This window comes from Trachurus trachurus (genome assembly GCF_905171665.1).
Source record: "Trachurus trachurus genome assembly, chromosome: 19".
NCBI lineage: Eukaryota > Metazoa > Chordata > Actinopteri > Carangiformes > Carangidae > Trachurus > Trachurus trachurus.
Window position 1 is genome coordinate 11,290,211 of NC_139913.1, and position 15,349 is coordinate 11,305,559.

At 39.2% G+C, this 15,349-nt stretch overlaps 1 protein-coding gene and 1 long non-coding RNA gene across 2 annotated transcripts; one reads left to right on the forward strand and one right to left on the reverse strand.

The window, feature by feature from the left end:
• Positions 1-4,768: 4,768 nt before the first annotated feature.
• LOC311002285 lies at positions 4,769-7,291 on the reverse strand. The gene is made up of 5 exons (XR_014596237.1): positions 7,053-7,291; positions 6,676-6,789; positions 6,365-6,453; positions 5,647-5,838; positions 4,769-5,227 (listed from the first exon to the last, which is right to left on the reverse strand). It is a non-coding gene; the product is annotated as an uncharacterized lncRNA (long non-coding RNA).
• Positions 7,292-9,210: 1,919 nt separating this feature from the next.
• Positions 9,211-14,210, forward strand: sgca (sarcoglycan, alpha). Its single transcript, XM_083993850.1, has 11 exons — positions 9,211-9,294; positions 9,535-9,663; positions 9,784-9,935; positions 10,970-11,036; positions 11,154-11,352; positions 11,728-11,896; positions 12,404-12,615; positions 12,716-12,742; positions 12,927-13,103; positions 13,276-13,302; positions 14,194-14,210. The coding sequence occupies exons 1-11, from the start codon at positions 9,258-9,260 to the stop codon at positions 14,198-14,200; spliced, it is 1,203 nt and encodes a 400-aa protein (XP_083849976.1). The 5' UTR covers positions 9,211-9,257; the 3' UTR covers positions 14,201-14,210.
• Positions 14,211-15,349: the final 1,139 nt, after the last annotated feature.

Here is a 15,349-nt window from a genome sequence, read left to right on the forward strand (position 1 = left end):
CTGTCTGTCTGTCTGTCTGTCTATCTATCTATCTATCTATCTATCTATCTATCTATCTATCTATCTATCTATCTACATTTTGAGTAGATCACCAGCCTATTGTAATTTGGGAAAAGATGGAGCAATCAGGAGAAGCTGGGTACTATTAATGGGGAAAAGTGATAAAAATAAAATAAAAATAAAGGGATAACAGTAAAAGAAGAAATGTTGAAAAGGCTCAACAAATTATTGCAATTGAAAAAGCTGGCTGGAAACAGCAATGGATAGACAGATTAAATTGTTATGTAAAAATGTGTACACCTGAGACAGTTGAAATCTGATGTCAGAGTCCTGAAAAGCTTAAAAGTTATACTTTTAAAACTGTCAACCATTAGCTAACTTACAAGTAAAGATAACAAACCGTCTTTGAACAAAGGTAATGGAAGGTGAATGGAATTTGAGTGGATCAAATGGGCTAACTGTTAGCTTAACTTAAAAATCAAGTTAGTTAGCTTCATGTTACAAGGAAGAAAAAAAGCTAAAGTAGTTAAATGAGAGGCTAAAACGATGGGAAAATTAAAGTGGTGGATAATATTTCAGGAAAAAAAAAACTACTTTACCGGTATCAACAGTTTACTTCTGTTTAGTTAGCTAATGGTAGTGGTTAGCTAACAGTAAATGTAAACAGTAATGCTACGTAAACAACACAATTTCAAATGTTAGCATAATGCTAACACGTCCTACAAAACTATTTTCCCAACAGAATTAATTACAATATCCTACAAAGATTTTCCTTTTTCTTTTCAATCACATCAAAGGTTTTACCCATAGGGTTTTACCACTTACTTACCAGTATCTTAAAAGAAAAAGGGGGAGAAAAGCAAAGCCTGGGAGCCCCCCATAGAAAACCGTAGTGGTCCAGTCCAGAGAGAAGACGCGCACTAGGACCCAGTGACGCTTCACTGACTCACGTCAAACCTCCTTGTCCAATAACACATCCGTTATTTTGCAGCCACATTGTTGCTTCCCGCATTCTGCATCTGTGCTGGCAGTCACAGCAAAGCCAGTGTTATCATCACTGAACCTAGACAAAGCGTCTTTTTTCTTATTTTATTTTAGTTGACACCACATCAGGTCCTCGGTCTACCTACCCACGGCCGCCTCGGTTCTTAAAACTAATATGAAGCCCCAAGGACGCTGCCTGAACCCCCTCCTTCCTGCAGCTGCAGCTGGTTCACACGCACACACACAACCATATCGAGAGACCGACTCGTTTCATGTTTACCAAACTGTCAACCACTGTCTCTTTTATCGCACAACCCACTGTATCACACAGTAGTTCAGGGTCTGGTCTGAAAGACAGAACAGGGCCTATAGGTGCTGTCAGACAGGATGTTCACCTCCTCTCAGTAGGGCAGTAGTGCCATCTAGCTTTTCCCATCATTACACTGTAACTGTGACTTTAGAAAGTGAGCCACTGACTGAGAGTTTATAAAGTCAATTAAAAAAAAAAAAAAAATGATTTTTATGTATAAGACTAAGATATATTTACAGTAAATGTTAGGAAGTTAGGACATCTGATATCTGCATACACAACATGTTACCCATGATGATTCCCTCTAATGCAGTTCCAGTGGTGACAGAAGGAATCAGGTGCTTTATTTGAGTAAATGCTGAATCTCATACAGTTAAAATGCTTTGTTGCAAGTAAAAGTCTCACACTGAAAACATAATCTCAGTAAAAGTTTGTATAATGAGAAAAATACATCAATTATTTCAAGTACCAATGTCATACTATCACAGATTTTATTGTTATTATTAATTGATTGGCTTTTTTTTTTCAACTAGGCCTAATAAACTGCAATTGGTGACTGTTTTTTCCATTATCATTATTTTAATCATCATCCTTGTTATATTCTTGAAGGTTTTATTGGTTTATGAAAGTCCAGAAAAAAAATCATAATCATAAAATCTACCCAGAGTGACACCTTCACAATCTTCATTCTGTTTGCAACATAAACCTCAACATTATTTAGGATAAATTTCAGTTACAGTCAACTAATTTGAAGAGGAAGCAGCAAATTATCACATTTGAGAAAAGTAAATGATGAAGTTTATGGTATTCAAACATGGTAAGAAAATGACTCAAACCATTATCAGGATTAATAACTTATTACTAAATTGGTGGTTTATCCTACAACAAAGCATCATGTTTTAGTACACTGTAAAAAAAATTCCGTAGAATTTACGGTAAAATACTGGCAGCTGTGGTTGCCAGAATTTTACCGTAGAAAATACGGTCACAATGTATTACACATTACGGTATGCTGTTTTGGCAACCGTAAATTTCACAGTAGAGAACTGTTATTTGTTTACGGTAATTTGCTGTAAAAATAACAGTTATAATATAAACCTGTTTACGGTAAATTCTTTTAAAAATAACGGATATACTGTAAACCTAATTACAGTCCATCAGTGAAAAAACACGGTAAAACTGTAAGATATAGTACGGTATTTTATTGCAAAATTCACGGTAAAATACTGGCAGCTGTGGTTGCCAGAATTTCACCGTAAAAAATACGGTACAACACATAATGGAATTACAGTTTGTTGGCGTAGATTTTACAGTCAGAAAATGCAAATGGTAAATTATTAAGGAAATAACCAATTAAAGGACAATTCCAGGCGAATTCAACTCGGGGGTGTATTTTCCTATCATTTTAGGTCTAAAAGAAGGAATCTTAAGATTTTCAGTTTAATCGCTCCTGTTTTGCGGTAGTTGCGTCTGTCCCCGCATCGCCACGGCAGCAATGAATGGGAGTGGATGTAAGTTCCGCTGTTTAGGCTGTTTCCATCCCTCAAAGCCGCAATTTTTTTCCACAGACAGCGTAAGATGGAGACTCAAACATGCACCGAGAAGTTTATTTACTTCAAGCAAGCCGACATGTTTGTAAAACTAGATCTAATTCAAAGTCTCCCAGAGTCTTGCGCGAGCCCGAAGTTGCAGTGCTGGTGTATTCAGGTGCAGTTGGAGCTATCGTTTGTGTCATAAACACAGGAATATCAACTCTTGACTTGCTTCAAGTGTACATTTTTTTCCACAGACAGCGTCAGGTGGCTACTCAAACATGCGCTGAGAAGTTTTTTTTTACTTGAAGCAAGTAAAGAGTTGATATTCCTGTGTTTATGACACAAACTGTAGCTTTCCTACTGCACCTGAACACACCGAGCACGGCAACTGGGTCTCGCGCGAGACTCCGGGAGACTTTGAATTAGATCTAGTTTTACAAACATGTCGGCTTGCTTGCTTAAATAAACTTCTCGGTGCATGTTTGAGTAGCCATCTGACGCTGTCTGTGGGGAAAATTTGCGGCTTTGAGGGCTGGAAACAGCCTAAACAGCGGAACTTACATCCACTCCCATTCATCGCGGCCGTGGCGATGCGGGGACAGACGCAACTACTGCAAAACGGGAGCGATTAACTCATTGGCTGCCAGCCATTTTCAGAGCAGAGAGCCCCATACTGCCAGCCATTTTAGAGCATTTTGAACGATCTTATAAGACCCACAGAATATTGTGTTCTATGACTATATAAACACCGAAACTACCAAGAGAAAAGTAGACTCTCTTTGTTCAATAGGAAAAAAAAAGTTTGTTTCTACCTTTTTCCGTTCTTTTGTAAACAGCAGTAGAACATAGGCTGGTTTCGCCAAAAACAGCAGTTTTTGACCAAAACACTGAGAAAACGAGCTTTTTGTGGAAAGAAACATGTCAAGCAGAACAGTGACTTTGACGTTGATATTTTTTGCTTTAGTGACACCTCACACATCTGAACAGTGTTTTCCTTCTATAAAACAACAAAAACAACACTGAGAAAGGACTTTTGATGGCAAAATAATAATTTATTTACAAATATCAGTAAAAATGCATTAACTTTTTTGTACGTTTGTAGCTGTCACATGACCTCTGCCCCATGGTCGACCACTGCTCGATCCACCACCTGTAAATTATAGAAATATATAGAATTACCATAAAAATACATCTCTTAGATGTAGTCAAGTGTGATGTGGAGTTTTTTTTTTTTTTTTAACCTTTCCGATCAAAGCGATCCGCCCTTCTCTAAGCAGTAAAAGTTAGCTCGCTAGCAAGTTAGTTTATTTTATTATTTTTACCATTGATGTATTATATTATTACCTTCATGTCTTTCTGGAGCGTGGGGACGGGTCTCTGCTGCTCCTGGTTGATCCGGACGGAATCGCTCGGGTCACGTCCACCGAGCCGTCAGTTGAGCTGGGCTCTGGTCTGTGGTGACACCGTCAGCTGCTGACTCTCTCACCGGCCGCTCGGCCCGGCTTGATCGCCGGTGTCCAGCGTCGGTGTCGGTCGTCGGTGTCTTTTTCAATGATCTCCGTCATTTTCTCACGATCGCGACCCTCTTCCTCTCCGAACTACCGCGACACACACGGTACATAATGTGCCGACGTGCGGAACACATACGCTCCGTGCATAAGTTTCTTTAGCATATCTCTTGTCATCTCGCTTCTTCTTCTCATACCGTAATACATGCTGATCTCTCATCCAAAGAGGGCACTGCTGCCCCCTACAGGCCGCTACACATCTTTACACTAGTTTACAAGCCTGATATTGATGGACAAGCTCCGCCAGACCTTCCTCCAGCCCTTCCCGTTGAAAAACGCAATTGACGTCTATCGACGTCAATGGCAGTGAACGGTTGTAATTAGATTGACGTCTATAGACGTCAATGGCAGCCAATGAGTTAAACTGAAAATCTTCAGATTCCTTCTTCTAGACCTAAAATGATAGGAAAATACACCCCCGAGTTGAATTCGCCTGGAATTGTCCTTTAAGCCCATTGTAAACCAAAGTACAGACTATAATTGATAAACTTTAAGAACCTCTCTTTGCATATACACATTCTCTGTGAAAAACAGAACTTGTCCAGTATACTCACAAGGCAGTGTTGACATCTTGAAAAGACAGTGTGTGTCCATACATATGAAGAAGGATAGTCCATGATAGAAGAAATAAACATAATGAAAAAAGGAGCCACTTGCCCTGTGTTGATCAACACTAATGAGTCACTGAGTCCAGACTTGGCTGAAGAGGGCTCTTAACATATACATGGTGTTCAAGAAACTGGAACTTAAAGCATCCAGCAGTCACCAGTTCTGCTTGAAGACTCATATATTGTCCATTTGGTGTCCACTGTAGACTGGCATGATCCTCTCTGCAGCCAGAAAACAGAAACAAAGCAAAGGTTAGATTGATGCAGTGCCTGAGCATGGTGCCTACAGAGATAAATTCAGCCTTCTGTTGTTAAAATGAGCTCCAATGAGCTATACATAGAATGAAACCAGCACTCTGGAATATAGTTTTGCAGGTCATCAGGAGTATTTCATTTATTTTATTGTATTAGTGTAAAAGGTAGAAACTGTCACTTTTCAGGACTAAATGATCATCAGTATTTGTTTCACCCTTGTCGAATTGCAGCCAAAATCCTGAATCCTGTCCGTAATACTGATTTTTTTTCTACTGTATGTTTGTATGAAGCTGTTGGCACCGTGCATTTGTGGGAGATCGATTGAGTGAAGTTTGAGTTGTGCTTGCATCTACTCATTTGCTACACTGACATAAACCATTGCTTACCTCTAATTAGCCTTGACAAGACTGGTGTTTGAGTCATTGGGTCCAGACTTGACTGAAGACAGGTGGGACAGAGTCTCATACAGACATGGTACAATGTTGAAGAAACTTTGGGCAGGTGTTGTCATCATTCCTGCTTGAAAATTCACCAGCAGTCTTCAATCAGGTGTTTACTGTGGACTGGCATGAACCTCTCTGCAACCAGACAAAGAAAGACAACAAAGAAAACATTGTTAATGATAATGATAATTATTATTATATAGCACACTGTTGCAAAGTGCTTCCTGCAGCAACAACAACAACAAACAAAACATTAATAAAAGAAGTTGGAACAGAAAAAAAAAATGGTGAATGAAGAGTAGGTTTAAAAAATCTAATAGAAAGGCCAACCAATAAATATGATTTCAGGAGGCGCTTAAAACAGTTAACAGATTTAGCAGATCTAATAGATTGAGAGAGATTGAGGGAGAAACTGTGGAGGCTACAGCTGAAAACACACAATCCTTTGGATTTGACATTAAATCAGTGATTTTTATGTTTTTTTTTAAGGATAGTTCCGAGGATTTATCCTTAAGGAACTCCAGATAATAGGGTAGTAGACATAAATGGGAGACATAATTATTGATGTGGCCATGTAAATATTTGACAGGTATGAAGAAACAAAAACATTTAGGCTAATGGCAGCACCAGTTCAGAAGCCTATCAATTTAAATGTACTCACTGAAGCTGAGTGTTGATAACGCTGAAGATGTACTGGCCATGCCACATTCCTGCAAAGTAGGCTGCCTTGCATTCTCCAGCTGCACCATGCTGAGGAGAAGGTAAAATGATTTTGTAGTGTTAAAAATGTGTACAACTAAGGATGGGATGGTTCTGTACAAATATAGTATATGTTGAACACAAAATGAACTCATGTAACACTTCAGTAATAATGATAATGGACAGAAGTAGCTACATGGATATCTGAACAGGGCAGTTTTAGGCCGGTGTATTTTCCCTCTTCCACACAAACACAGTAACACATAACTTTACCTTAACAGTAATGATGTTGGCCTCCCTTAGGAACTTCTGCACCTCCATGAGAGCAAGGCTCCTCTTCAGACCGTCTATCTCCATGTGCTAACGTTAGCTTCCACATACTTTACTCTGATTAGAAAACACAAAAACTCTGGTTACTCTCAGGTCCTGTCTCTCACGCTAGTCTCATGCTATAGTAGTCAGCGTTATTAGCTTAACGATCCACCGTTATCGTTAGCATAACGACCGTTATCGTTATTAGCATAACAATAGACCGTTAGCTGTATTAGCATAACGGTCGTTAGCGTTAGCCTAGCCATCGTTAGCGTTAGCCTAGCTCATGTGCTAAACGGCCAAAGTAACACAAACCATGCTCATTTTTAAATACTTACAGTTCATCTGTAGCTTTTCCACGGACAGTTGGTATCGATCCAACCTGAGAAAGTCCAGTCCGATCCACCGACACTCGTTGCTGAAGCAGTCAGACTTTTTTGCAGACTGAAGCTGGGGCATTTCCATCAAAAATAAAATTAATCCACTTTACTTATGTCGTCTTTGGCTGACAACAGAGCAGCTTGGTTGTAACCAGGTTGTAACGGCGCTCCGGCCAAAAATAACGGATCTTGGTGGCGCGCAGCAAACCAACCGTTGACCCAACAAATGGGTTACTATGGTTACTGCTGGGTCACCTGTAGGTCACCCAAGCCAGAGCTGACTCAAGCTTCTTCTTTTTTTCCTTTTTTCTTTCTTTTTTTTTTTTACTGTGTGTAGGTATGTTATGGAGACTACATGTTTGTACAATAGAGATGTTTGTATTTTAAAAAAATATATATTTATGTCTAAACTCTTTTGCACATTTATTCTGAAATATATGTTACATATAGGCTATTACATGTTATTTTGACTTAGTATCTTAATCTTATCTTAATTCTGTTTTGACAACATGTAGTTTTTCTATTGCATTAAAGCAATACTTACCGATCTGGCATTTCACTCAGCACAGCACAAACATTTGAAAATCAACAGCTCCACCTCCCTCACAAGTCCCACCCACCTCTCGCTCCTGCCGCATCTCCACGAGCCCCCTCCCTCCCTGCTGCATGCGTTGGCATGGCAACGGTAAACAGAACAGGAACGCGAGTGAAACGAGAACAACACAAACAAACACAACACCGGAGTTTTAAACCGTATAAACGGACTCGGTGATGATGACTGATGAGTTTTATAATAAACTGTTGTTAGCCTACTGCTACTGGAGACGCAGGGGAAGTGATTGTTACAGATTACAGTTCTCAACGAGCCGGGCTGGCGGCCGGACCAGCGCCACCTGATGCGCTGGTTCAGGCCGAAAATAAATCCAGACCGAGCCGAGTCGAGCCGCGCCGGTCCGGAGTTCAACCGGGTCCGGACCGATGAGAACTCACAGAGCTAACAGTAGCCTAGCCCCCTAGCCGTTAGCACTGGATGCTTTATAGACACATGTGACTTGCTGTGTTTACGTATCACTCGGGGCTGATCACTATCAACGTTACAATATCAGACATGAAACTCCGCGACCAGCTGCGGCTGCAGTTATTGGTCTTTTAAAAAACTATTTATTTCCAAAAACCTTCTTTCTAGTGTGTTGTGACTCTAGTCTCCTCTGCTCTGTCAATAAGCGTTCTTCCTGGTCGGGAGGGGGGAGAGGAGGAGAGGGGTGCACAAAGTGATTACATATTAAGTAGGTTCGGTCGCTCTTCAAATCTTATTAATCGGACCGAATAATATTATTGGTCAGACTTTTCTCAGAATTATATGAGAATGAAAAAATGATGCGTTTTTAACCCTGTTGGGTTTCTCTTACATTTTAATGTATCATCAGATTATTAATAGCATTTTAACTTAGACAAAGAAATGTGCAAAAGTTCCAGAAAGGTAAGTATTGCTTTAAGTGCTTCACATCGACCCGAACAATGCCCACGTGACCACAGCCTGTCCTGATACCATACTTTTTAACATTCTACTTTCTATAGAAATGATGGTATGATTTAATGGTTGTGTACCGTAAATTTAAACGTAAACACCAGCAAAATCTGTAATTCAGACAGAATGATACCGTCAATTTTACGGTAATTACACGCTTGTGACATTATGGTATTTTACCGTGAATTTTGCGAACTTTTTACAACATTCACAGTAAAATTCCATATTTTCTACTTAGTAAGACCGTAAAATTTAAAGTTATTTACTGTATCTTGATTTACGGTAATTCAGTGTATTTACTACAGTGATATACTATTTTTGATTTTACGGTATTTTACTGTTGCTATTTGACAGTTTTTTACCGTAATTTCTACGGACATTTCTTACAGTGTAGCTTTTTGTATGTTTTTTTCTGTAAAAATGTGAGTTTGTCAAGTAATTACAGCCTTCATATAAATGTAATGCAGGATAACATAGCCAGAGGAGGAATAATCCCACAGAGCCTCACATTCACAGACTCATAGACACCCCTCCCGGATGTTATTAGGTGGGTGAAGCAAAAATAGCCTGGACGCGTCTTTAGCTGTGACCAAGCTCCTCTCCGCTTGGCTCTGTCAATCAAAAGCCAAAACAAGATGGCAGGCTGCAGGAGCTGGGTATTCTTCTTTACAGGCAAGTTTAATAATCATAATCATAATCTTTTGGCTTAGTATGAAGTTGACCGGTTGGCCTTATTCTTGTTGTAACGTCAGGTCTTTTACTTTTAGTGGAAATCTTTGGTCCTGAGTTTAGTCAGCTGTCAAGGACTGTGTAAACTGAGGGGCTGAGTGTTGTCACATTTTAAAAGTGAAGTTTAAGGATTTATATTGTATATTACCCATATATTATACATTTTTCTACTCCTCTACTCAGTTTGTGCTGTCAGTGTGTTTGGGGCCAATGGAGAGATCAAAGTTACCATTCCTGTTGGGAAGTTATTTACATATGAGCTGTTGAGGGAGACTTTCCAGAACGACTTTGAACCTCTGTCAAAACTCTACCGTAAGAACCCGAACCATTAATTCACCCCTTTTTTTCCCATTATTAAACAATAATTACAAGTTATAAAATGTCTTACTGTGTGTTTCCATTCCTCTGCTCTTGTTTTTGTATCTTTAAAAGCTGGGCACTTGTATGATGATCCCATGATTTTTAAGTGCAACAAGCAGGGTTACCCAGACCTCCCAGAGTGGCTACGCTTCACCCAAAGGCATCCCTATGATAACGGCTTCCTCTACGGCACGCCCATATCTCCAGGAAAAAGTATTATTGAGGTATGAAGTCATCAATTGCTGCATATTGCATTTCTGTTTGCTGTTTAGTTGTAATATATGATAACAGTTTTCTGTCTGTAAATAATTGGCCACAACACAGATGAGATTTCTCTTTAGTGGAGGCGAATCTGGAAAAATATGCAGCTATCTGAAGCATCAGTGTCAAATGTCAGTTTCTGGTGTTGAACCCTCTGAGACAAAAGCTTGAGTTTCTCTCTGGAGCTGCTATTTTGAACCCAACATTAAAAATTCAGGGGGAAACATATCTTTGAAGAAGAAGAAAAGAGAAAAATGTCTCTGGAGTCCCTTTAGTCTCAATCAAAGAGAATGTATTAAAGCTTTGGAAACATGCTGCGTTTGGTTGTAACCACATATTATGGTCATACGTCTCATTTAAAATGAGACTCAGCATATTGACAAAACTGCAACATTTTCCAGCTTTGGCTAATTTTTTGCCAACTAGACATTAAATTGAGCCATTTCTGCATCTTTTAAATTGTCCTTTTATTGTATGTGATGATATAATATTGCCCACTCAGCTTAATCTGTCTTCTCATTGTCATTTTTCATATAGTGTCGAATTGCAAGGTACAAAAAACACATGAATTTTTTTATATTATCATAGAAAGGTTCAAAGTTGTACATAAAACAGGTTTTATTTGATCTACTTCTTGTGCTTCTTTCATTGAAAATCAATGAATCACTATAAATATTGATAATTATTTCTTTAAAAAATATTTTTTTATATAGTTTTGCAGGCAAAGAATACAAATCAAATAGTGTTTGAAAGTCTCACGGCAGCACTTTCAGTTGTTTTTCTCAGCTCAAAAAGACTTATTGTGTATTCACTCAGGATTCCAGAGGGTTAAGCAAAGCATTCTGGGAAATGTAGTAAAACTCAGTCATCCATGAGGTGCACAAGGCAGGTTGATGGGAAGTCAGTGTACATGCATCACAAACCAATAGTGAAATACTAATAATAATATCTGAGAGCAGATTAGAAAGTGATTGGACTCTTGTGGTTTTTGTGACAGATCTATGCCGTCAACAAGCGGAGCTATGAAACTGCCAGACACATCCTTGTCATCAAAATCACTTCAGGTATGTATGTGTGTTTAACATGATGATGATGATGATGATGATGATGATGATGAATGAGGATATCTGAAGGATGAATAACTATAAAGTGCTGTTACTGTAACATGTGGCCTGTCACAGAGAGGATGTTGCCCTACCAGGCCGAGTTCTTCGTCCCTCTGAGGGAGATTGAGAGGGTGCTGCCCTCTACTGTCCAGGATGAGATAAAGCAGGACTTACAGAAACTGTGGGAAACACAGGAACTGGAAATTGTTAATATGACTAACGCCCTGGACCGGGGCGGCAGAGTTCCCCTCCCCATCGCAGGACACTTTGAAGGGTAAACTAAGAGACATCTGCAGTCATCGTTTAACAGGGCTCCAGACTGTACATTTTTCATCTTGCACATACTGCAACGAGTAAATTTCCCTTCTTTTCTTTTTCTTTTTCTTCTTTTTCTTTTTTTGGGGGGTGAAACACTGAAGGAGCAGCTCAAAAATCTGAAATCTGTCATTACAGGTGGCAGGTCAATGTGTGTAAGGACCATGAATAAAAAGTAAATGTGAATATTTGCTTTTCAAGTCGATTAACGGTGGTCACCCCTAAATTTTCTGCTTGTGCTCCTATAGGAAAACAAATGAGTCTGGAGCCCTGTCTAAGGTGTAGGATTGGATAAATAGTATAATAACGCTCGTGAAAATGTGTTGTGTGTCAGTGTGTACGTGAAGGTTGGCTCTGACAAGTACTTCTCAGAGTGTCTCCAGAAGGTGATGGACCCGGAGCACCAGAGGCAGTGCACAGCAGGGGCCAGAGTCAAGGTCCCTGGAGGGTGTAACTTCTGCAGGATTCCCAGTAACTGCATCACCTGGTGCAAGACGGAGCTGGTGAGGGTCCACACAGGACACACACACACACACACACACACACACACACACACACACACACACACACACACACACACACACACACACACACACACACACACACACACACACAGTCTAATCATCATCTATATCCCACAGGAAGAGACACCTCTCTCTCTCTCTATTCAATTCAATTCAAATTTGCTATTGGCATGAATGTTACGAGAACTATATTGCCAAAGCATTAAGAATCAATGAAACAAAACAAATACAACTCACAGAATCAAATATATACAAATAAAACAAAAAATAAAAAATAAAAATAAAAAGTAAATATACGTTTATATGCCCTATGCATGTGTGTGTGTGTGCTGTCTCTCTCTGTAGATTGGGTTATATACAGATTGGTTGTCATTAGGCAGTTGCAAGTTGTCATATATAATGAAAAATATAGAAAAACACTGAGTTCATATTAAATGATGATGATAATAATAATATTAATAATAAATATTCTCTCTCTCCCTGTAGTTTGATCTGACAAAGAAGAAGCCCACTCCACCTCCTCCCACAGTGGGCTCGGGGATACTGGAGGCCGGAGATGACTTCTACGACCCCCCCGAGTCTCCCCCGGGTAGAGACTACTACCCGGACTACATCGTGACAGTGATCGTGCCCCTGATCCTCGCCATCATCCTGTGCATCCTGCTGGCCTACATCATGTACGGCCGACGAGAGGGACTGTATGTATCTGCTGAGGAGGAAACATTATTTTCCACAAAGGATTGATTTGCTAAATTACATTTGTCCTGCATAACACATGGTTCTTTTTTTTCTTTATAGTGCAAAAAGGAATGCAAGGACAAACCAGTAAGTACATTTTTGTTTTTCACTGTTGTCTTTCACAGTGTTTTTCTGGTCTTTTTAATGGATAAAGACAAACAACCAACAGTTTCAGACGATTTGAGTCTTGTTGATCTAATATGATAAACTCATGGAGAGGCAGTTGTAAAAAGACAAAACAAACTGTATGTGATGTGTTTGTGTGCGGCAGGATCCAGCTGTACCACCACTACACTATCCACGACAACACCGATGAACTGAGGAGCATGGCTGGCAGCCGAGGCGCTCCTCCACCTCTGTCCACGCTGCCCATGTTCAACAGCCGCACTCTGGAGCGCACTCCGCCGCACTCTGAGAGCCCCAGCATCCCGCTCATCATGGCCCAGCAGTAAGACCCCCCCCCCACACACACACACACACACACACATACCTGCTGATTCTCACCATCTCTTCACAGATCTGTTATTAATGTCATCATCCCCATTTCTGTTGTTGTTACTGGGAGTCATGCAAACTAACACAATCCTGATTTTTTTTTTTCTTGTTTCTTCTTGTCATAGCGATCCCTACAGTGACACCCTCCCCAGGTAAACACGCCCATGCAAGCACACTGGTCTATCCATATACTGTACTATATACAGTATATCTACAGTACAGTGGCATGCAAAAGTTTGGGCATCCTTGGTCAAAATTTCTGTTAATGTGAACAGTTCAGCAAGTGGAAGATGAAATGATCTCCAAAAGGCATAAAGTTACAGATGACACATTCCCTTTACATTTTAAACAATATATGTATTTTTATTTTTTTAAACAATTTATGTATTTTTCTATTATTATTCAAAATGACAGAAAAGGAAAAGGGCCCTCAACAAAGGTTTGGGCACCCTGCAAAATGAGTACCTAGTAGTACCTTCCCTTTGGAAACAGTGTAAATAGCTTGTCTGATACATTGGTCAAAGTTATCTGAGAGCTCAAGTCTCAAAATAAAACACTGATGTTGCTTAATATATTGCAAAAGAGTGTTTAATGTTTAACTTTATGCCTTCTGTAAACCATTTCATGTTCCACTTGCTGAACTGTTTACATTAACAGAAATCTTGACCAGGGGTGCTAAACTTTTGCATGCCACTGTCTATATATAGTAAATACAGTGTACTGCAAACCTTTTAGCCAGGTGTGAAAATATGCTGTGAGAAGGCTTTCAAAAATGTGAATAAAGGGTGGTGACACAAAATATTGATTTGATTTAGATTTCTCTTCTGTTCATTCAATGCATTTTGTTCATTGATTTATATGTGCAATATGTCTTATGCGGCACGCCCTGTTATTATTGTGTTTTCTATTAATACTTCCATTTTTGAAAGCATTTCTTCCACACCTGCCTAAAACTGTCCAAACCTTTGCACAGACTGTATATAAATATGTATATACATATATATATCATCAGCATACACTAATTGCATTGTCTCTTTTTGCAGGAAATAAGAACAACAATGCACAAAGTGTCCTTCTTGCTCTCAGTGTATAGCTCTGTGTATTTGCAGTGAAGAATGTGTTTTTGTTTCTCTAGGTTTCCTTCATATTTATTAAGTGTGTGCTGTTTCCAAAGTTGCTTGTATACCATTTTTTGATTTTCTGTATTGCGCCATCTTTCACTACAAATAAAACCAAAAATCAAAAGCCACGTTCTCACTCTTGTGTCCATTAACAAAACCTAAGGTGTCTTAGGTTCATACTGTATAAGACAGGCAGTATATAAAGACTGGTTCAAATCAAAACCTTTATGTGCCAATTTATGCCAAACCTCTATTTTTTAACTTCAGAGTACAGCTCCAATTGCAACAATTTACAGAGGGCATCTGTGACATACACTCACATATATGACTACATTTGTGTTTGCTCTATCTGTGTTTCTCTCTCACAGTTGATCTGACTCGTAAATTCAATGAAAAACATTTTTAGTTTAATAAACTGTGTGTTTTTTTTTTTTTTAAGTTTCACTTACCTTTTCTTTTTCGTCATCACATATGGACTAAGTTTTCCTCCTCAGGCCTCTAGAGATTGTGAAAATGAAAGTTCACTCTTTTCTCAGAGTGTCACATCTTTGTGAAGGTCAGAAGGTCAAACATCCAACAGTAGTTTCCTGGTCATGTTTGATCAAGCTCCTTATGTATTGTACGTCTGTATGTAGGCTACTGTATTGTCACTTGAAAGTGGTGGTTGTTGTTGCACTAGATGTCCAGAAGGGGTCGCTGGTGTAACTTAATTTGTTTTGGGAGTGTTTGGGTTTGACACACATCTCCTCTCCTGCAAACGGTAAAATGCTTATTGCATATTCAACTTCAGATCCCTGTGTAGACATGAAAACAAGACATGGAAACTGCAATGGTTAGATGGTCTGTTAATAATTTGTCTGTCAGTTACATTTAGGCCTGTATTCTAAATAAATTGAACTAAATAGCAAATTGAATTAATAATTTGCACCAATTATGAATAAACAGAGTAACAACAGCCTGGCTGGAGACTTGTAAATTGGCCTTGTTTTCACTGCTGCTTGATAGAAACAGTAAGTGCAACTGTTGTGGAACAGTTGGTTTCTGAACTTACTTAATCTCTGTTTCAATACATGAGTTG